We start from the raw sequence: 14421 nt of genomic DNA, 5'->3' as shown, positions 1-14421 counted from the left end.
AGACTCGGCCGCCTTTAAACAACCGGCCTTCAAATACAGCCTTTGAAGGATGCAGCCTTCACATTGGGACACAGCTTCAAACTCAGGTCGGCCAAAGCACAACATTGTTGTACATCAGCAAGCTGACCACTAGGCCATTGGCACCATGAAGTTGGTGTCAGTTTTGTAAATGTTATATCCTCATTTTTTAAGAAACATGGGGGGAACAGAATCCGATGGCAAACCATCCAGCTTTCCGAATCAGTTCCCCCACCCACATGATGAGAGATTTTGATGTTGTGGCTTAAAAGATGCTGATTCTATTCTATGTGTGTATGGAGCTGAACCAGCATCAGTTTGATAAATATTAGAACATAATTGTGTAAGAAACATGGGGGAACAGCATCCAACAGCAATAATTCCAGCTGTCAGATTCCGTTCCCCCACCCCCATGACTTTCTTGATGTAGTGGCTTAAAATATGCTGATTCTATTCTGTGTGGGGATGGAGCTTAACCAGCATCAGTTTGAAAAATATTAGAACATTCTTGTGGAAGAAACGTAGTGGGAACAGAATCTGACTGCAAACAATCCAGCTGTCAGAATCCGTTCCCCCACCCCCAAGATGTTTATGTAGTGCCTTAAACGATTCTGATTCTATTCTGTGTAGGGATGGAGCTTAACCAGCGTCAGTTTAAGGGTTATTTTTTGCAGTTTTGCTTTATATTATGATAGGATAAGTATGTAGACAGGAAGCAAAGTGGAAGAGAGAAAGAGAAAAAGAAAGAGAGGGGGACAGGATCAGAAAAAGTCCACGAGCCAGGACTTGAAGTCAGGTCAGCCAAAGCACATTGGTGTTATATGTCAGCAAGCTGACCACTAGGCTATTGGGACGAACTAGCTGGTATCAGTGTTTTAAATGTTAGAACATAATTGTGTAAGAAGCATGGGGGGATCAGAATCCGACAGCAATAATTTCAGCTGTCAGATTCCGTTCCCCCACCCCCATGACTGTCTTGATGTAGTGGCTTAAACGATGCTGATTCTCTTCTGTTCCCCTCATGTTTCTTACACAATTATGTTATAATATTTATCAATCTGATGCTAGTTCAGCTCCATCCCCACACAGAATAGAATCAGCATATTTTAAGCCACTACATCAAAATCTCTTATCATGTGGGTGGGGGAACAGAATCTGACAGCAATCAATCCAGCTGTCAGAATCCATTCCCCCACCCCCAAGATGTTTATGTAGTGGCTTAAACGATAGTGATTCTATTCTGTGTGGGGATGGAGCTTAACCAGCGTCAGTTTAAATGTAAATTTTTGCCGTTTTTGCCTTATATTATGATAGGAAAAGTATGTAGACAGGAAGCAAAGTGGGAGAGAGAAAGAGATGGGGATTGGATCAGGAAAAATCCACAAGCCGGGACTCAAACTCAGGTCAGCTAATGCACAATGGTGTTATATGTCAGCAAGCTGACCACTAGGCTATTGGGATGAACTAGCGGGTATCAGTTTTTTAAATATTAGAACATAATTGTGTAAGAAACATGTGGTGAACCAGCCCGATCTCACGGGAAAACGTACAAATTCTACAAAGTGGCTTATTCGTACGAATTCATACGACCTGACTCGTACGAATTAGTACGATTTTTGCAAAATCGTACATATTTGACGAATTGGCCAATTCGTATGAATTCATACGAATGACCTACCCCTGACCCCGCCCCTAAACCTACCCATCACGTGGGTTTAGACAAATCGTACAAATTCGTACGAGTGAGGTCGTACGAATTAGTACGAATTAGCCAACTTTTTATCATTCGTACGAATTCGTACGAATTGGTCGTGAGATAGCGTTGGGTGAACAGAATCCGACAGCAAACAATCCAGCTGTCAGAATCCGTTCCCCCACCTCCAAGATGTTTATGTAGTGGCTTAAATGATGCTGATTCTATTCTCTGTGGGGATGGAGCTTTACCAACGTCAGTTTAAAGCAAAGTGGGAAAAGGAAAGAGAAAGAGAGGGGGGTGGGATCAAGAAAAGTCCACAAGCCTGGACTTCATCTCGGGTTGGCCAAATCACAACGGTGTTATACATCAGCAAGCTGACCACTAGGCTATTGGCACCATGAAGCTGTTGTCAGTTTTGTAAATGCTAGATCCTCAATTTTTAAGAAACATGGCTGGAACAGAATCCGATGGCAAACCATCTAGCTGTCGGAATCCGTTCTCCCACCCACATGATGAGAGATTTTGATGTAGTGGCTTAAACGATGCTGATTCTATTCTGTGTGGGGATGGAGCTTAACCAGCATCAGTTTTTTAAATATTAGAACATAATTGTGTAAGAAACCTAAGGGGGAACAGAATCCGACAGCAAAAATTTCAGCTGTCAGAATCCATTCCCCCACCCCCATGACTGTCTTTATGTAGTGGCTTAAAAGATGCTGATTCTGTGTGTGGATGGAGATCCACTTACCAGTATAAGTTTAAAGATTTATTTTTTTGTGTTATTGCCTTATATCATGATAGGACAAGTAAGCAAAGTGGGAGAGAGAAAGAGAGGGGGACGGAATCAGGAAAAGTCCACGAGCCAGGACTCGAGCTTGGCTCGCCCAAAGCACAACAGGGCTATATGGCCTCTTTTTCCAACCCATGTTCATGTCCATTTTTTCCTTTTTGGGGGGGATTAGGAACCATGGAAACTAATAATCACAGGGAACTCAGAGCAAAGCAGAATATGGAAAACAGAACCATACCATAATTAAACTAATCAGACATAGAAATACACGTTACAATAGAGAGTAAAATGGACTTTGCCCTTTGTGTTTTTGCAAGCGCTTTGCTTTTTGGGAAGATTGAGATGTGAGCAAAGCTGTGGCTTTGGTTTAGAGAAGTGTGAGGAGTCAGTATAGCCCCAACATAGCCCCTGTTCTTCAGCAATCATAGCTCAGATTCATTATTTTCCAGACAAGAAAATGTTATAATGGATCTAAGATTGGGCTTCAATTCAACATCTAACAACACTGCTGTGGGTTCAGAACAGATTACTCCTGCTGTAGTTCTGGGTTTGTGCTGTTTGGTGGGTTTGCCAAGCAATATTGCAGTAATCATCAGCATTGCTCGTGAGTGGAACAAAAACTTTAGCTTTACCTTAAGCCTAATGCTAAACCTTGCTGTCTCTGATGCTTTGACCCTTTGCTTGGCTCCTGTTGTGCTGTGTGGAATACTGTTTGGATGGAAACTTGGCCTTTGGTCTTGTAGGATCCTGTTCTTCTTGGGTCACTGGACTCTGTATGTTGCTGTCCTGACGGTCACCTCCATGAGTGTGCACCGCTATCACAATGTCATCAAGTCAAGGGTCACTAACAGGAAGCTACTGCACAGACTGGAAAGACGACACAGACGCCTTCATCTGACTGGCATCTGGATTCTAGCCTTTGTTTTTTCCCTACCAATATTTTTCACTCAAGGACTCAAAGACAAGGATGGATTGAAAAGATGTCAGAGGACAATGGAGTCGCAGTCTATAGTAGTGGCTGTTTTGCTTCTTGAGACCCTGTTTGGGTTCGTCATTCCATTTTTGATCATGTTAACATGTTATCTCTGGTTGCACAAAGGCTTGAGCCAAAAAGCCAAGAGCTCCAGTCTAACTAAAGCTCCACAGGACCAGAAACCCAGAAATCAGGGGACAAACGTTAAGACTTACAAGAAGAGACTTGTGGTCAGCATCGTTGTGGCTTTCTTTCTGTTTTGGACTCCTGTGTACATCATCAATGTGATTGATATAGTTACTACTCTGACAAAAACATCTCATCCAGATGTTTATGCCCGACTGAAGTCCTTCCGTAGAGTTTATGGTGATACAAGCAAGACTCTGGCTTTGCTAAACTGCTGTCTGGATCCTTTTCTCTATGTTTTCTTTTCAAGGAATGTCATAAAGTGTAGTAAGTAGAACCCCCATTGTTTTTCAGTCTGTAGAAAGATGTAGAACATTTATAAAAACAACCCTGTTATGAATTTTTGTAGCTGCAGTATTACTATATTATATTATTTTAATTAACAAATAGTATAGATAATCTCTACCATGCACATTTATCTACAGTTTACGGTTATGCACCCTGCTTCCATCCTCTCTCTTTACAGTAATACAAATCATTTAATTGCTGCTATAGTGTCTTATAAATGCTGTTCCTCTATGATACTGAAAGGCAGGTCTTGTGTCTCTGTACACACTGTGCATCCTTGCTTCATAATAACCCTGATGCTAAATGCTCTAACTCAGAACTTCAGCTGAACAATGAAACTATTTTCTTTTAGAACTGCTGTACAGCCACAGTTTGAATCACTGAATCATTTTCCTGTTATCACTGTAAAGTTGCTTTGAAACAATCTGTATTTTATAAAGCAATATATAAATGAAAGTTACTTGACTTGACAGAAACCATAAAGGAAACATGCATGGTGGTTTAAACACCTTGTTAAGTTCCACAGAAGAGTACCGGACATGTGGTTGGCATGATGATCAGCTTGCACTATCAGTGTACATCTGTATTAGGTGAATAACTGTTTGAATTAAAAATGTACAGATGTACGTTTTAAATACACTTGTATCACCAAAAACACGATTAATAGCAAGATAGACTGGAATTTATTTTTTTAATGAAAATATATTAAACATATATTTCCAGTTATGCAATTTACAGTAACATATATGTCAATATCATTTGAATCCTGGAACACAGATTTGAAAACAGAATAACAGTACAACATACATCAGGTCACCGTTTGGCTTAAATGCTTCTTTTTTCTTTATTTTTTATCAACTGGATAAGGATTTTGACTATATGCACAACAACATGTTGCAGTACTTAAAAAGTTTAATAAGTTTCATTAAACTACTTTTTCTGACATATTCTTAAATTTAGAATACAACCAACAGGGAGCTAGAAGACAAGGCGAGGGAGGTTGAGGCAGGTGGTTCAGGTCTCCATTCAGAAACAGATGCATTGGAGGAAGCTGGTTTTGGATATAGTACACTTGTGTACTGCACGCCTCAGTCTATGTTGGATGTGATGCGATATCTGAGATCTCAGAGACAGAAATGAAATCAGCAACTCTCGGGACGTTGTTGCCACGATGCACCTGTCCAGCAGGAAGTGGCACTACAGTCGAGGTCAAAAGAGGCTGAAGGACTGAATATTGACTCTTCTCTTGAACATAATCAGATCTCAAACAATAACATAAGGTTTCAAACTTCCCTAAAACATGCCAGAGAGGTACAGCCATGAGCAGGCATTCGTGGAGCTTACAGGCATGAAATTGTCAGAAAATTTTCCAGATTTTTCACTACGCTTGTTTTCTAAAGTGGTCCAAATTGGATGATGTGTTCTCCACTGCTTTTGTCGCTTTGCATTGATACATCTGGGTCATCTGAACTCTAGAAGAATGGCTGCGTTTAACTTTAGATATACACTTGCAAACTTCCCTATAAGCACTTCCCCTCTGGGCAATCCTCGCCACCATTTTGAAGTGCGTTCAACTTCGTCAAGTGGACGAGGGAAGATTATTTGGACAGACCCTCACCTCCTTGATTTTGACTGAGGGAGCGAGTCTACTCAATATGTTCACTTCAGGCAGATCCATAGACCACAATGCAACATGATTGTGATGTCACAGCACATCACGCTTAATTTACCCCCATCCCACACATTGGAGTTTTGTCATTTAACGGCATAATACTTGTAGCTAACTTAAGCTGACTGTTACACAGTTTATTGTATTATCATTTTTGTTTGAGTAATTTTGATATATTTTCTCCAACAGCCCAAGCATACATACAGGCCTATAGAATGGTCTGACAAACAAACTGATAAGGAAAAAACTGTAATTAATAAATCAGCTCCATAGCGGATTCCAGTGATCAAGGGCTTATGGCGTTTCATTTAAACACATTGCAAGGGTTCCGCCAGTAGTGGGCACTCGTGCAACGTAAGCAATGACGTGCATCCGAGTGAACAAGATGGAGGGAAGATATGGAGGGAAGGGCATAACAAAAAGGACTTAAACGCAGCCCGTCTGTCAATCGGCTCACTCCCAGCATGCTTTGCGTTCACACTGTCCCAGCCTCTTTGAACAACAGCAAGAGGATAAACATTAAACACCATTTTTGCTTCCAACAGGCACAATTCATTAAAAACAAATCTGAGCTTTGATGGAAATGGTTGTACTTCTACATACACGTTTAAAATTTTAAACACCTTTAGTCAGCATCTCATAATAATAATAATGATGACAATTATAATAATCAGAGCAATAATTACAGTTTAGCTATAATAATGCATAATGTCTTAAATCTACTCTTTAGATATGTTCCATCTCTTTCTCCTCCATTGTTCAAAAAGTTTCTCAAATGTTTGTGTTCGTCCCATTACATTGTCCCCGACATACAGCAACTTAAATATTTACAATGATTAATTTACAACCAATGGCTCTGCCCATTAAACATTTTGTCCTTTTTGGAGATAAAAAGCTCATGGCACAGGGTACGTTTGTCCAGTGAGTTTATAAAGAGGCTCTGTGGCCCGTTCACCCCTTGACTCACATGGCCAGTAGCTGATTGAGTGCCATGCGGAACTGTTGTGTGCAGCCCGCGAGCTCCCGCACCCTCTCGGTCATGTCTCTGGCGGACCCTGGCGAGGGGTACTGCAGGGCTGCGGTCTTGGTGCTCACCACAATGTCTTTGAGCTTGTCGCAGAGCGTGTTGCTGTGCTGGGCCACCCTGTTGCGCACCTCGGGAGATTTGGCTTGCCTGGAGAGCGTGTCTCCGATAAAGACGAGCTTGTGAGCGCTGAGGATGACGAATTTGCTGTGGGCAACAAAGATTTTGGGCGGCTGGTTGTTGTTGATGGAGGAGTAGAACGCGTCAATGGCGTTGGTGAGCGTGGTGATGTTGGCCTCGCACTGCTCCATGTAAAAGAGCAGCAGCTGCCGGTCGCCCATGCACAGCTTACTGCGCGGCGTCTGAGGGTACTGAGAGGGCGGAGTCCAGCCCGAAATGTCATTGTTGATTGGTCGAGAGACTTCCTGCTCCAGCCGCTCAAACTGCTTCAGCTGTTGTTGGTTAGGGACACGAGTGAATAATATTGCATTTAACAGATGAACAAAAAAGAACATTGTACATATATAAATAAATAGATGAATAATAAAATGTTTATTTATATAAAATGTAATATTTGTAAGTGTAGGTATAAGTAATGACATCTGTATAGTTAAAGGAATAATTCACAGGAATAATTCCCAAAAATCATTTACTCACCTTCAAGTTGTTTCAACCCTGTATGAATTACTTTCTTCTGCTGAACACAAAAGAAGATATTTTTAATGTCGGTAACCAAACAGTTGATGTACCCCATTGACTTTCATTACATATATATATATATATATATATATATATATATATATATATATATATATATATATATATATATATATATATATATATATTTCATACTATGGAAGTCAATGGGGCCCATTAACTGTTTGGCTACTCATATTCTTCAATATATCTTCTTTTGTGTTCAGCAGAAAATGAAATTCATCCAGGTGTGGAACAACTTGAGGGTGAGTAAATGATGACAGAATTTTCTTTTTTGGGTGCACTATCACATTAAATTATGTGTATGTCATAGAAAAAAAAAAGTGTATAATGTGGTTGGTATGTGATATAACAGGGCTCTTTCAACTCTTTAAATTATTGTGTGATCATACATTTATTTTTGTAAAATATACAGTATATGTATGTATGGAAATAAGTTTCTAAAATTCAAACAATGCTAATGTTAAAAAGCTGAAGCTCAGCTAAAGTATGATTACTAAAGTATGTAAATAAACGTGGTAACACTTTACAATAAGGTTCATTATTTAACATTAGTTAATGTATTAACTAACATGAACTAACCATGAGCAATACATTTGTTACTGTATTTGTTAATCTTTGTTAACATTAGTTGATAAAAATACAGCTGTTCATTATTTGTTCGTGTTAGTTCAAAATGCATTAACTAATGTTAACAAGATTTTAATAAAGTATTTTTAAATGCTGAAATGAACATGAACAAATATTAATAAATGCTGTATAAATCCAGTTCATTATTAGTTCATGCTAACTAATGTTGTTAACTAATGAACCTTATTGTAAAGTGTTACCATAAATGTATTCAATACTATAGCAACTATAGTCTCATATACCTGTTGTTGTTCCAGCACTGTCTTATTGTGTTTGATGCTCCCTTTTTCCATCAGCTGTCTTTGGTTCTTTTCAAACTCTTCTTTACCCTGTAATAGAAAGTAAAAAAAAAAAAAATGGATGGGTGAATTAATGTTTGTAATGCATGTTCAAAAATGTGTCAACTTGATTTGATTAAAAAAGAACAAGATCATGTTAAATTATTTGTGCATAACCAAATTCCTATTCATAAGATAAGCCTTTGCTATTACATGAAGTCACAACCGGCATGCAAATGTTCCCACCATTCTTTAAAAAACAAAACAAAAGTGCATGTGCATCCCATCCATCCATTCTTTGACTTCAAACAATGTGCACTGAAAAGTTTCCATTCAATCCATTGGGTGGCAGTATAATATCACAGTGAAACTCAGCCATTTTCAGTTGTGGAAATTACAGAAGTCATATGTGCCCCCTCTAATTTTTCAGCCAACTGCATTTTCAAATGCGACTTGCAAAAAACCCCTCCATATATACTGTATTTATATCTTGAATAGTTAAATTGCACAATTATTGTAGGTAAAAAAATAAAAAATGTAGCAGAAATGTGCCAATATGGTCCATCCAGTTAAGTCATAGTGTTCACATACTATTTTTCAATATATTAAATAAAAAAAAATATAACATATTACAGTTGTACATTGTTTTTAAAATACTAAATTATCATAAAGTTCATAATAAAAATTATCATTTGCATGACATCTGAAAGACGAAGAGATATCTGTGTGACTGAACAGAATTAATCTTATCTGCACAGTTTCAGCAAAACTTTTGACAGAACACACAGCAGACGCATAACAGCTGGTGCTAAAGAAAGATGTATGTGGGCTTTGAGGAAAAGCAGGTCTGCACATGCAATCACAGTGATTGATGAAAAGGTCTGAGGCTCGACACAGTGGGGATTACAGGTAGAGCCCACATAGGGTCGACACGCAGATCATTGATCATATTGCTGGCTGAGAACATACACCTGGATCTTGTTCTCAAAAGGAAACAAATTAACATTTTGGGATGATTTAATTTTTAGCGTACCTGTAAATGGACATAATCGTAGTCCTCCATCCACCCTTCCTCTGTCGTCTCGTGCGGCCTGTCTGGAGTCTCTTCCTCAGCTGAGAATTTGGGAGGGGAGGGTAACGGGCGGGACTGGATGTTGCCCCGTTCAGGTGTGCCTGACTGATAGGCTGAGATGTTGTTATTGTTGGTCAGCATGTCTGGAGTATGGGGAACGGGTGGTAATGGTAGCTGCTGCTGTTTGTTTGTCCGTTTGAAGAGCAAAGAGGCATTACCATGGAGAAACGATGCTAACTGCTTGGTGTCATCGGGCACGCCGCGGGCACACATGACCAGCCGGTCTAGGTCGTCCCCACCGGTGCCTGTAGATGGTGCCATCAAGGCTGCGGGGGACCAGCCCAGAGAGTCCAGTGCCTGACTGTACCTCACCAGACCTTGGAAGGCCTCTTCCATCTTCTGCACCTGCTTGCCAAGCTTGGTCTGCAGCGTGCGGTCAGTGGCCTGGGTGGCGTTGGCCACGGCACCTCTAGCGAACTCCAGCAGGTCCCGGACAGCCACGCGGATGCGGTCCACGGCCTGTCGGATGGCAGGGAGGTTGGACTCCATCGGAGTGGGGCTGCGCCAGTTCCCACTGATGAATGACATTAGGAGGGACACGGAGCTCTCTACGGCCTGTTGATGACGGGTCAGCCGCTCCATGGCCTGGTCCAGATCCAAGAGCAGCAGGCGGCCCGGCCCAGAAGATTCACGCACCGGCACCATGTCCAGAGAGGACGTGGAGTGGTTACTTCGGGTGCTTCCTGTGCTGGACGCCGATAGGCGTTTGAAGCTGACCGTAAGCTCCTCTGTGGCCGCGGCGTCACGCACCACCTGAGGAGGCACATCATAGATGTAGTCGCCTGATTCTTCTACTGCCGGCCGCTCGCGGGGGAAGTCATACACATCTGCAGGGTGGTGGTCCTGTAGGCCACTCTTTCGCAGGCTGGCAGGGATGTCATAGATCTCCTGGCCCTCAGCCTGCCGTTTTGCTACTAGCTGAGGTGGAGGAACATCATACACGTCCTCTGGTATGGGAGGCTCGGGACCGCCAGGGATCTGAGACATAAAGGCCTGGTTCTGATTCTCTAGGCTCTTCATCTTGGCAAAGTGAGGAGGAACGTCGTACGTCTCCTCCCTGATTGGACCATCTGGAACATCTTTGCTGACAGATGGAGGAATGTCATATACCTGTAAAGAAGAATAATGTGTTTACCAAAACTAGCCTGGTATAATCATAACCAAACTCATTACTAGGGATGTACTGATATTAACATTCTGTCCGATACTGTTGATTATTAGTCAATCATTTTAAATGTTACAAGTGAATTTAGGCACCACAAACAGTACAGTATGAAAATTAAAGGTTTTTTTTTTTGTGGATTTGCTAAAGATTACATTTAACTTAATAAACGATTAGTGTTTTTAAAGATCAAGTGCAAGTATGCATAAGATTATAGAAAAGGTTATCTAAATGTAAAAATAGCGGAAAGGAGCATAAACAATTAAATATCCAATATGTCCAAAATCGACCTTTAATATTTCAAAAATTGGTCAATAACCCAAATGGTAATGAGATGGCTAGAACTAATTTAAGTTATACACAGCATTTGCTAAATAAACACTTGTTTGAAGGGGCTCGAAGTGCTTTTTTTTTTTTGGGGAACAGTTTGCATTAAATATTCCTCTTACCTAACCCGATCAGAAATTATTTCTGCTTGTGAATTAATTTACACTCTAGTTTTAACTTTCATTGGGTTAGCTGAGATGTCAGTAGTGGGCAGAGTTTTGGAGGGGCAACATGTGTTTGAAGTGAGTGGAAAAATCATTTGCTAAGTCTGACTAAAGCTAGCAAAATGACTGAAATGCTTACAGAGCCTAATCCGAATGCATTCTGTCATTTTTTTTTCTTTTTTTTTTTTCTGGGAATTCAGATCTCACCTTATGAAAAAGAAGTTTATTCAAGTGTGCTATTATTATACTTCTTTTAAACAAAAAAATAAGAAAGTATACTTTCAGTCAGTCTGCTTTTTATGTACTTCTCAGAAATATACTTTATGCATTTGGCTTATACTTGTACTTAATCTTTTGATCGAAATATACTTAAAAGTATAATTAAGTATTCTAAGTATACTTGGCTTGTAGTTGTGTTAACTCTTTTGATTGAGAAGCCCATTAAATATTTCTTTTTTCATACTGTCTTATAAACTTACATTGTTTGAAAATATTGATTTATAAAGAAAACAGATATGTTCCTAATTCTGAGTATCTGAATTTCTGTGTAGTCATAGGAATTTTCTTCAAATCTACTTAACTTTGGACTATTTTGACCACTGACAGAATTTTCAGGCTATCCATGTTTCACTGTTATACAGTAGGGGGCGCTATTACGCATCTTCTAATACAGAATCTCCTGATCAAAACACAGGTGAAAAAGAAGCAGAAACAAGTGATTTTACACGTTATGTAAAATAACGTGGTCATAAAACATTAATCAGCATAAAAGTTAAAAACTGCCTAACGTTACCAAATGAAATGTCGAACCCATGGAGAGGAAACGACTGTGAAGCTTTGGGGTGTTGATGGACTCGATCTACTCCATCTATGTTTTGATCATCATTCTGAATCCGATGTGGTCGTAGTCTTTGACAAAAATGCTATTTTCTCTGCTTTTTGTTTAAAATGTAGCACTTTTTTTTTTATATGAAACTTACCCCCATTCAAGTGTTGATAAAAAAGGATGCATGAAGCTAGAATAAAATGTTTTTAAAATGGAAAGAGTTAAAGTACAGTTAAAGGTATATTTCAAATATAAATATTTATACCTAAATAGGAACATAATAGTGTACTTAAAGTGCAAAAATAAGTATGCTTAAAAGTAGTGTTGTTTTTGGCAGCCTGTTTTAATTTTAGTTTTAGTCTAGTCTTTGTGTCAAGCTGTCATTTTAGTTTTTATTAGTTTTAATCACGTTCATACTCTTTTTAGTCTAGTCAAGTTTTAGTCGACGAAAACTGATGACATTTTAGTCCAGTTTTAGTCGACGAAAACTGATGACATTTTAGTCTAGTTTTAGTCAATGAAAATTGTATTTTAGTCTCTTTTTAGTAATGCAATTCTATTTAACCCAGTCAATATAGAATTTCAAACAAGGTTATCTTATTATATTTAGTATATTTAGCTTTGGCTGTGACGGTGGCATTTTTTTTTTTTTTTTTTTACCACCGCGGTAATGGACCAACTACCGGCGGTGGTTGGGGGGTTAAAAAAATAAAAATAATAAAAACTCGTTTTATATTTCCACACAAAGACGCGTGATATAGCCTACCACTCTGCGCTTTGAGAGGGATGTGGGACACGAGCAGGAAAGAGACCATCGATCTCTTTATGATATCTTCGTGTTTTCTACTTGATGTAAATTGGTCTAAAGAGCGAATTTTATCCTCCACAAGGGCAAGATATTTAGGCTATGTTTGAGATTGCGCTGCCAGAGAAAGTGAAACTAAAAATCACCCGCGCGTGTGAAGCGCGCTTTACAACTAAACTTGACGCGCCCTATGTCTAATATAGGCCTAACAAGCACAAACTGTGTTAAAAAGAATTTGACATGCAAGTACAAATGTAGGCTATCTGTCCTACAGCGTTTTTCTACTTTACCACAGTAAAGAATACGAATATAATAGGCCTAATTAAAAGCGAACCAATGAAGAAACGTTTATAATCCTTTTAGAAAATGGAACAGTGAAGATTTGGGAAAAGAAACAAGAGATTCCATGCAGGGATGAGTCACGATTTTGGGATATTCGATTAGTTTATTTAATTATAGAATACCGAATAGGTTGTGCGATTATTCTCTAAAATAAAATCTCCATGTTCTGGTGCTGATGCGGTGACGCGTTCATGTAACCGCGGGTGACGCTGCCAATAATATAGCCTACAGCTGTCACAAAGAACCGGCAAAAGTAATGATTATGAATGTGTCAAATATCAATGAGACATTTTAATAGAATAACTAATGGAGTAATATTCTTAAATTCGCTGATAATCGGGTGACCAGATCGCAAACCAGAATTTAAAGCCGACATGCTATAGGTTCACGCACAACTCTCTCATTCGTCGTGACGTTATAACATTTCGTCTCGTCTCGTTTTGGTCAACGAAAATGAAGAGACATTTTAGCACAGTTTTTATTTTGTAAACCACATTTAGTCTCGTTTTTATTCGTCAACGATATTGCATTATACATGTATTTTAGTCATCGTCACATGACCAGCATTTACGTCTCGTCTCGTCTCGTTTTCGTCAGGTGATAACGGTTCGTTGACGACAATATTTCGTCATAATTTTCGTTGACGAAAGCAACACTACTTAAAAGTATACTTTTATTCACTAAAAGTAGGTTAATTTAGTTCTAAGTAGTTTGAAACAGTACACTTACTAGAATACTTCAAGTACATTGATATTAGTATACTTACTACATAAAGTATACTTAAAATATACTTGAACTTTACTTAATAAAATTAACTTGAAGTATACTTATTTTTTGTAAGTGTCTGGAACCCCCATTAATGTCCAAATCAAAGGTGTACATAAAACTAGAGTGTAACTGATTTGTGTCAGTCATGCATGGAGACAAAGAATAATTGTTACCGTTTGTTGGTAGTGCAGCTGGCTCTTGTCCACACTAGGTGGAGTGTCATAGATCTCCTGACCATCTCTACTGGGTGGGCCTTTCATTGCCATTGGAGGAGTATCATAAACCTGTGGCCCAGACAAAAAGGAACAGGGTCAAAAAGACATAAAACTAATTTACTAGTTAAATAAATTAATTTCACAGAATTCGGCACTACACTGGCACCCGCCATTTTAAAAAAGCCACGTACATACAGTTTACATATACTTACTCCACGAATGAACTCTATGAACATGGAAGACAACGATAGATAGCATTTACCTGTCGCCTTTGTCTGTGGCATTGTGTTCTTTTCTCAGTCTCAATGATATGTAGCACTGTACGTTATCGTAGGAGATTTAATCTCTTAGCCCTCCTTTTTGCTCTTTTTTAAATGCATAACTTATATGTCTACATTCAATCCCTGTTAT

At 39.2% G+C, this 14421-nt stretch overlaps 2 protein-coding genes and 1 long non-coding RNA gene across 6 annotated transcripts in view; 2 read left to right on the top strand and 1 right to left on the bottom strand.

The window, feature by feature from the left end:
- LOC309508127 overlaps nt 1–14421 on the top strand; it is a 746145-nt gene that overhangs the window by 633012 nt on the left and 98712 nt on the right. The gene's annotated exons all lie outside the window — the stretch shown is intronic.
- LOC309508058 (leukotriene B4 receptor 1-like) lies at nt 2844–4484 on the top strand. Its single transcript, XM_082182611.1, has one exon. The coding sequence runs from the start codon at nt 2970–2972 to the stop codon at nt 3936–3938; it is 969 nt and encodes a 322-aa protein (XP_082038737.1). The 5' UTR covers nt 2844–2969; the 3' UTR covers nt 3939–4484.
- LOC309507993 (breast cancer anti-estrogen resistance protein 1-like) overlaps nt 4619–14421 on the bottom strand; it is a 94840-nt gene continuing 85037 nt past the window's right edge. For all 4 annotated transcript variants that reach the window (XM_082182485.1, XM_082182486.1, XM_082182484.1 and 1 more), the window contains 4 exons: nt 13969–14079; nt 9303–10511; nt 8234–8320; nt 4619–7096 (listed from right to left, as the gene is read on the bottom strand). In XM_082182485.1, the coding sequence (XP_082038611.1) occupies nt 6584–7096; nt 8234–8320; nt 9303–10511; nt 13969–14079 (1920 nt within the window). In that variant the 3' untranslated portion in view covers nt 4619–6583. The remainder of the gene's footprint in view (nt 7097–8233; nt 8321–9302; nt 10512–13968; nt 14080–14421) is intronic.

This window comes from Leuciscus leuciscus, assembly GCF_965113295.1.
Source record: "Leuciscus leuciscus genome assembly, chromosome: 10".
Classification (NCBI taxonomy): domain Eukaryota; kingdom Metazoa; phylum Chordata; class Actinopteri; order Cypriniformes; family Leuciscidae; genus Leuciscus; species Leuciscus leuciscus.
This window is presented reverse-complemented; position numbering and strand designations above follow the sequence as displayed.

What these genes read in the sequence shown, in the direction of transcription:
- LOC309508058 (XM_082182611.1), top strand. Translation starts at nt 2,970, where the DNA reads ATGGATCTAAGATTGGGCTTCAATTCAACATCTAACAACACTGCTGTG.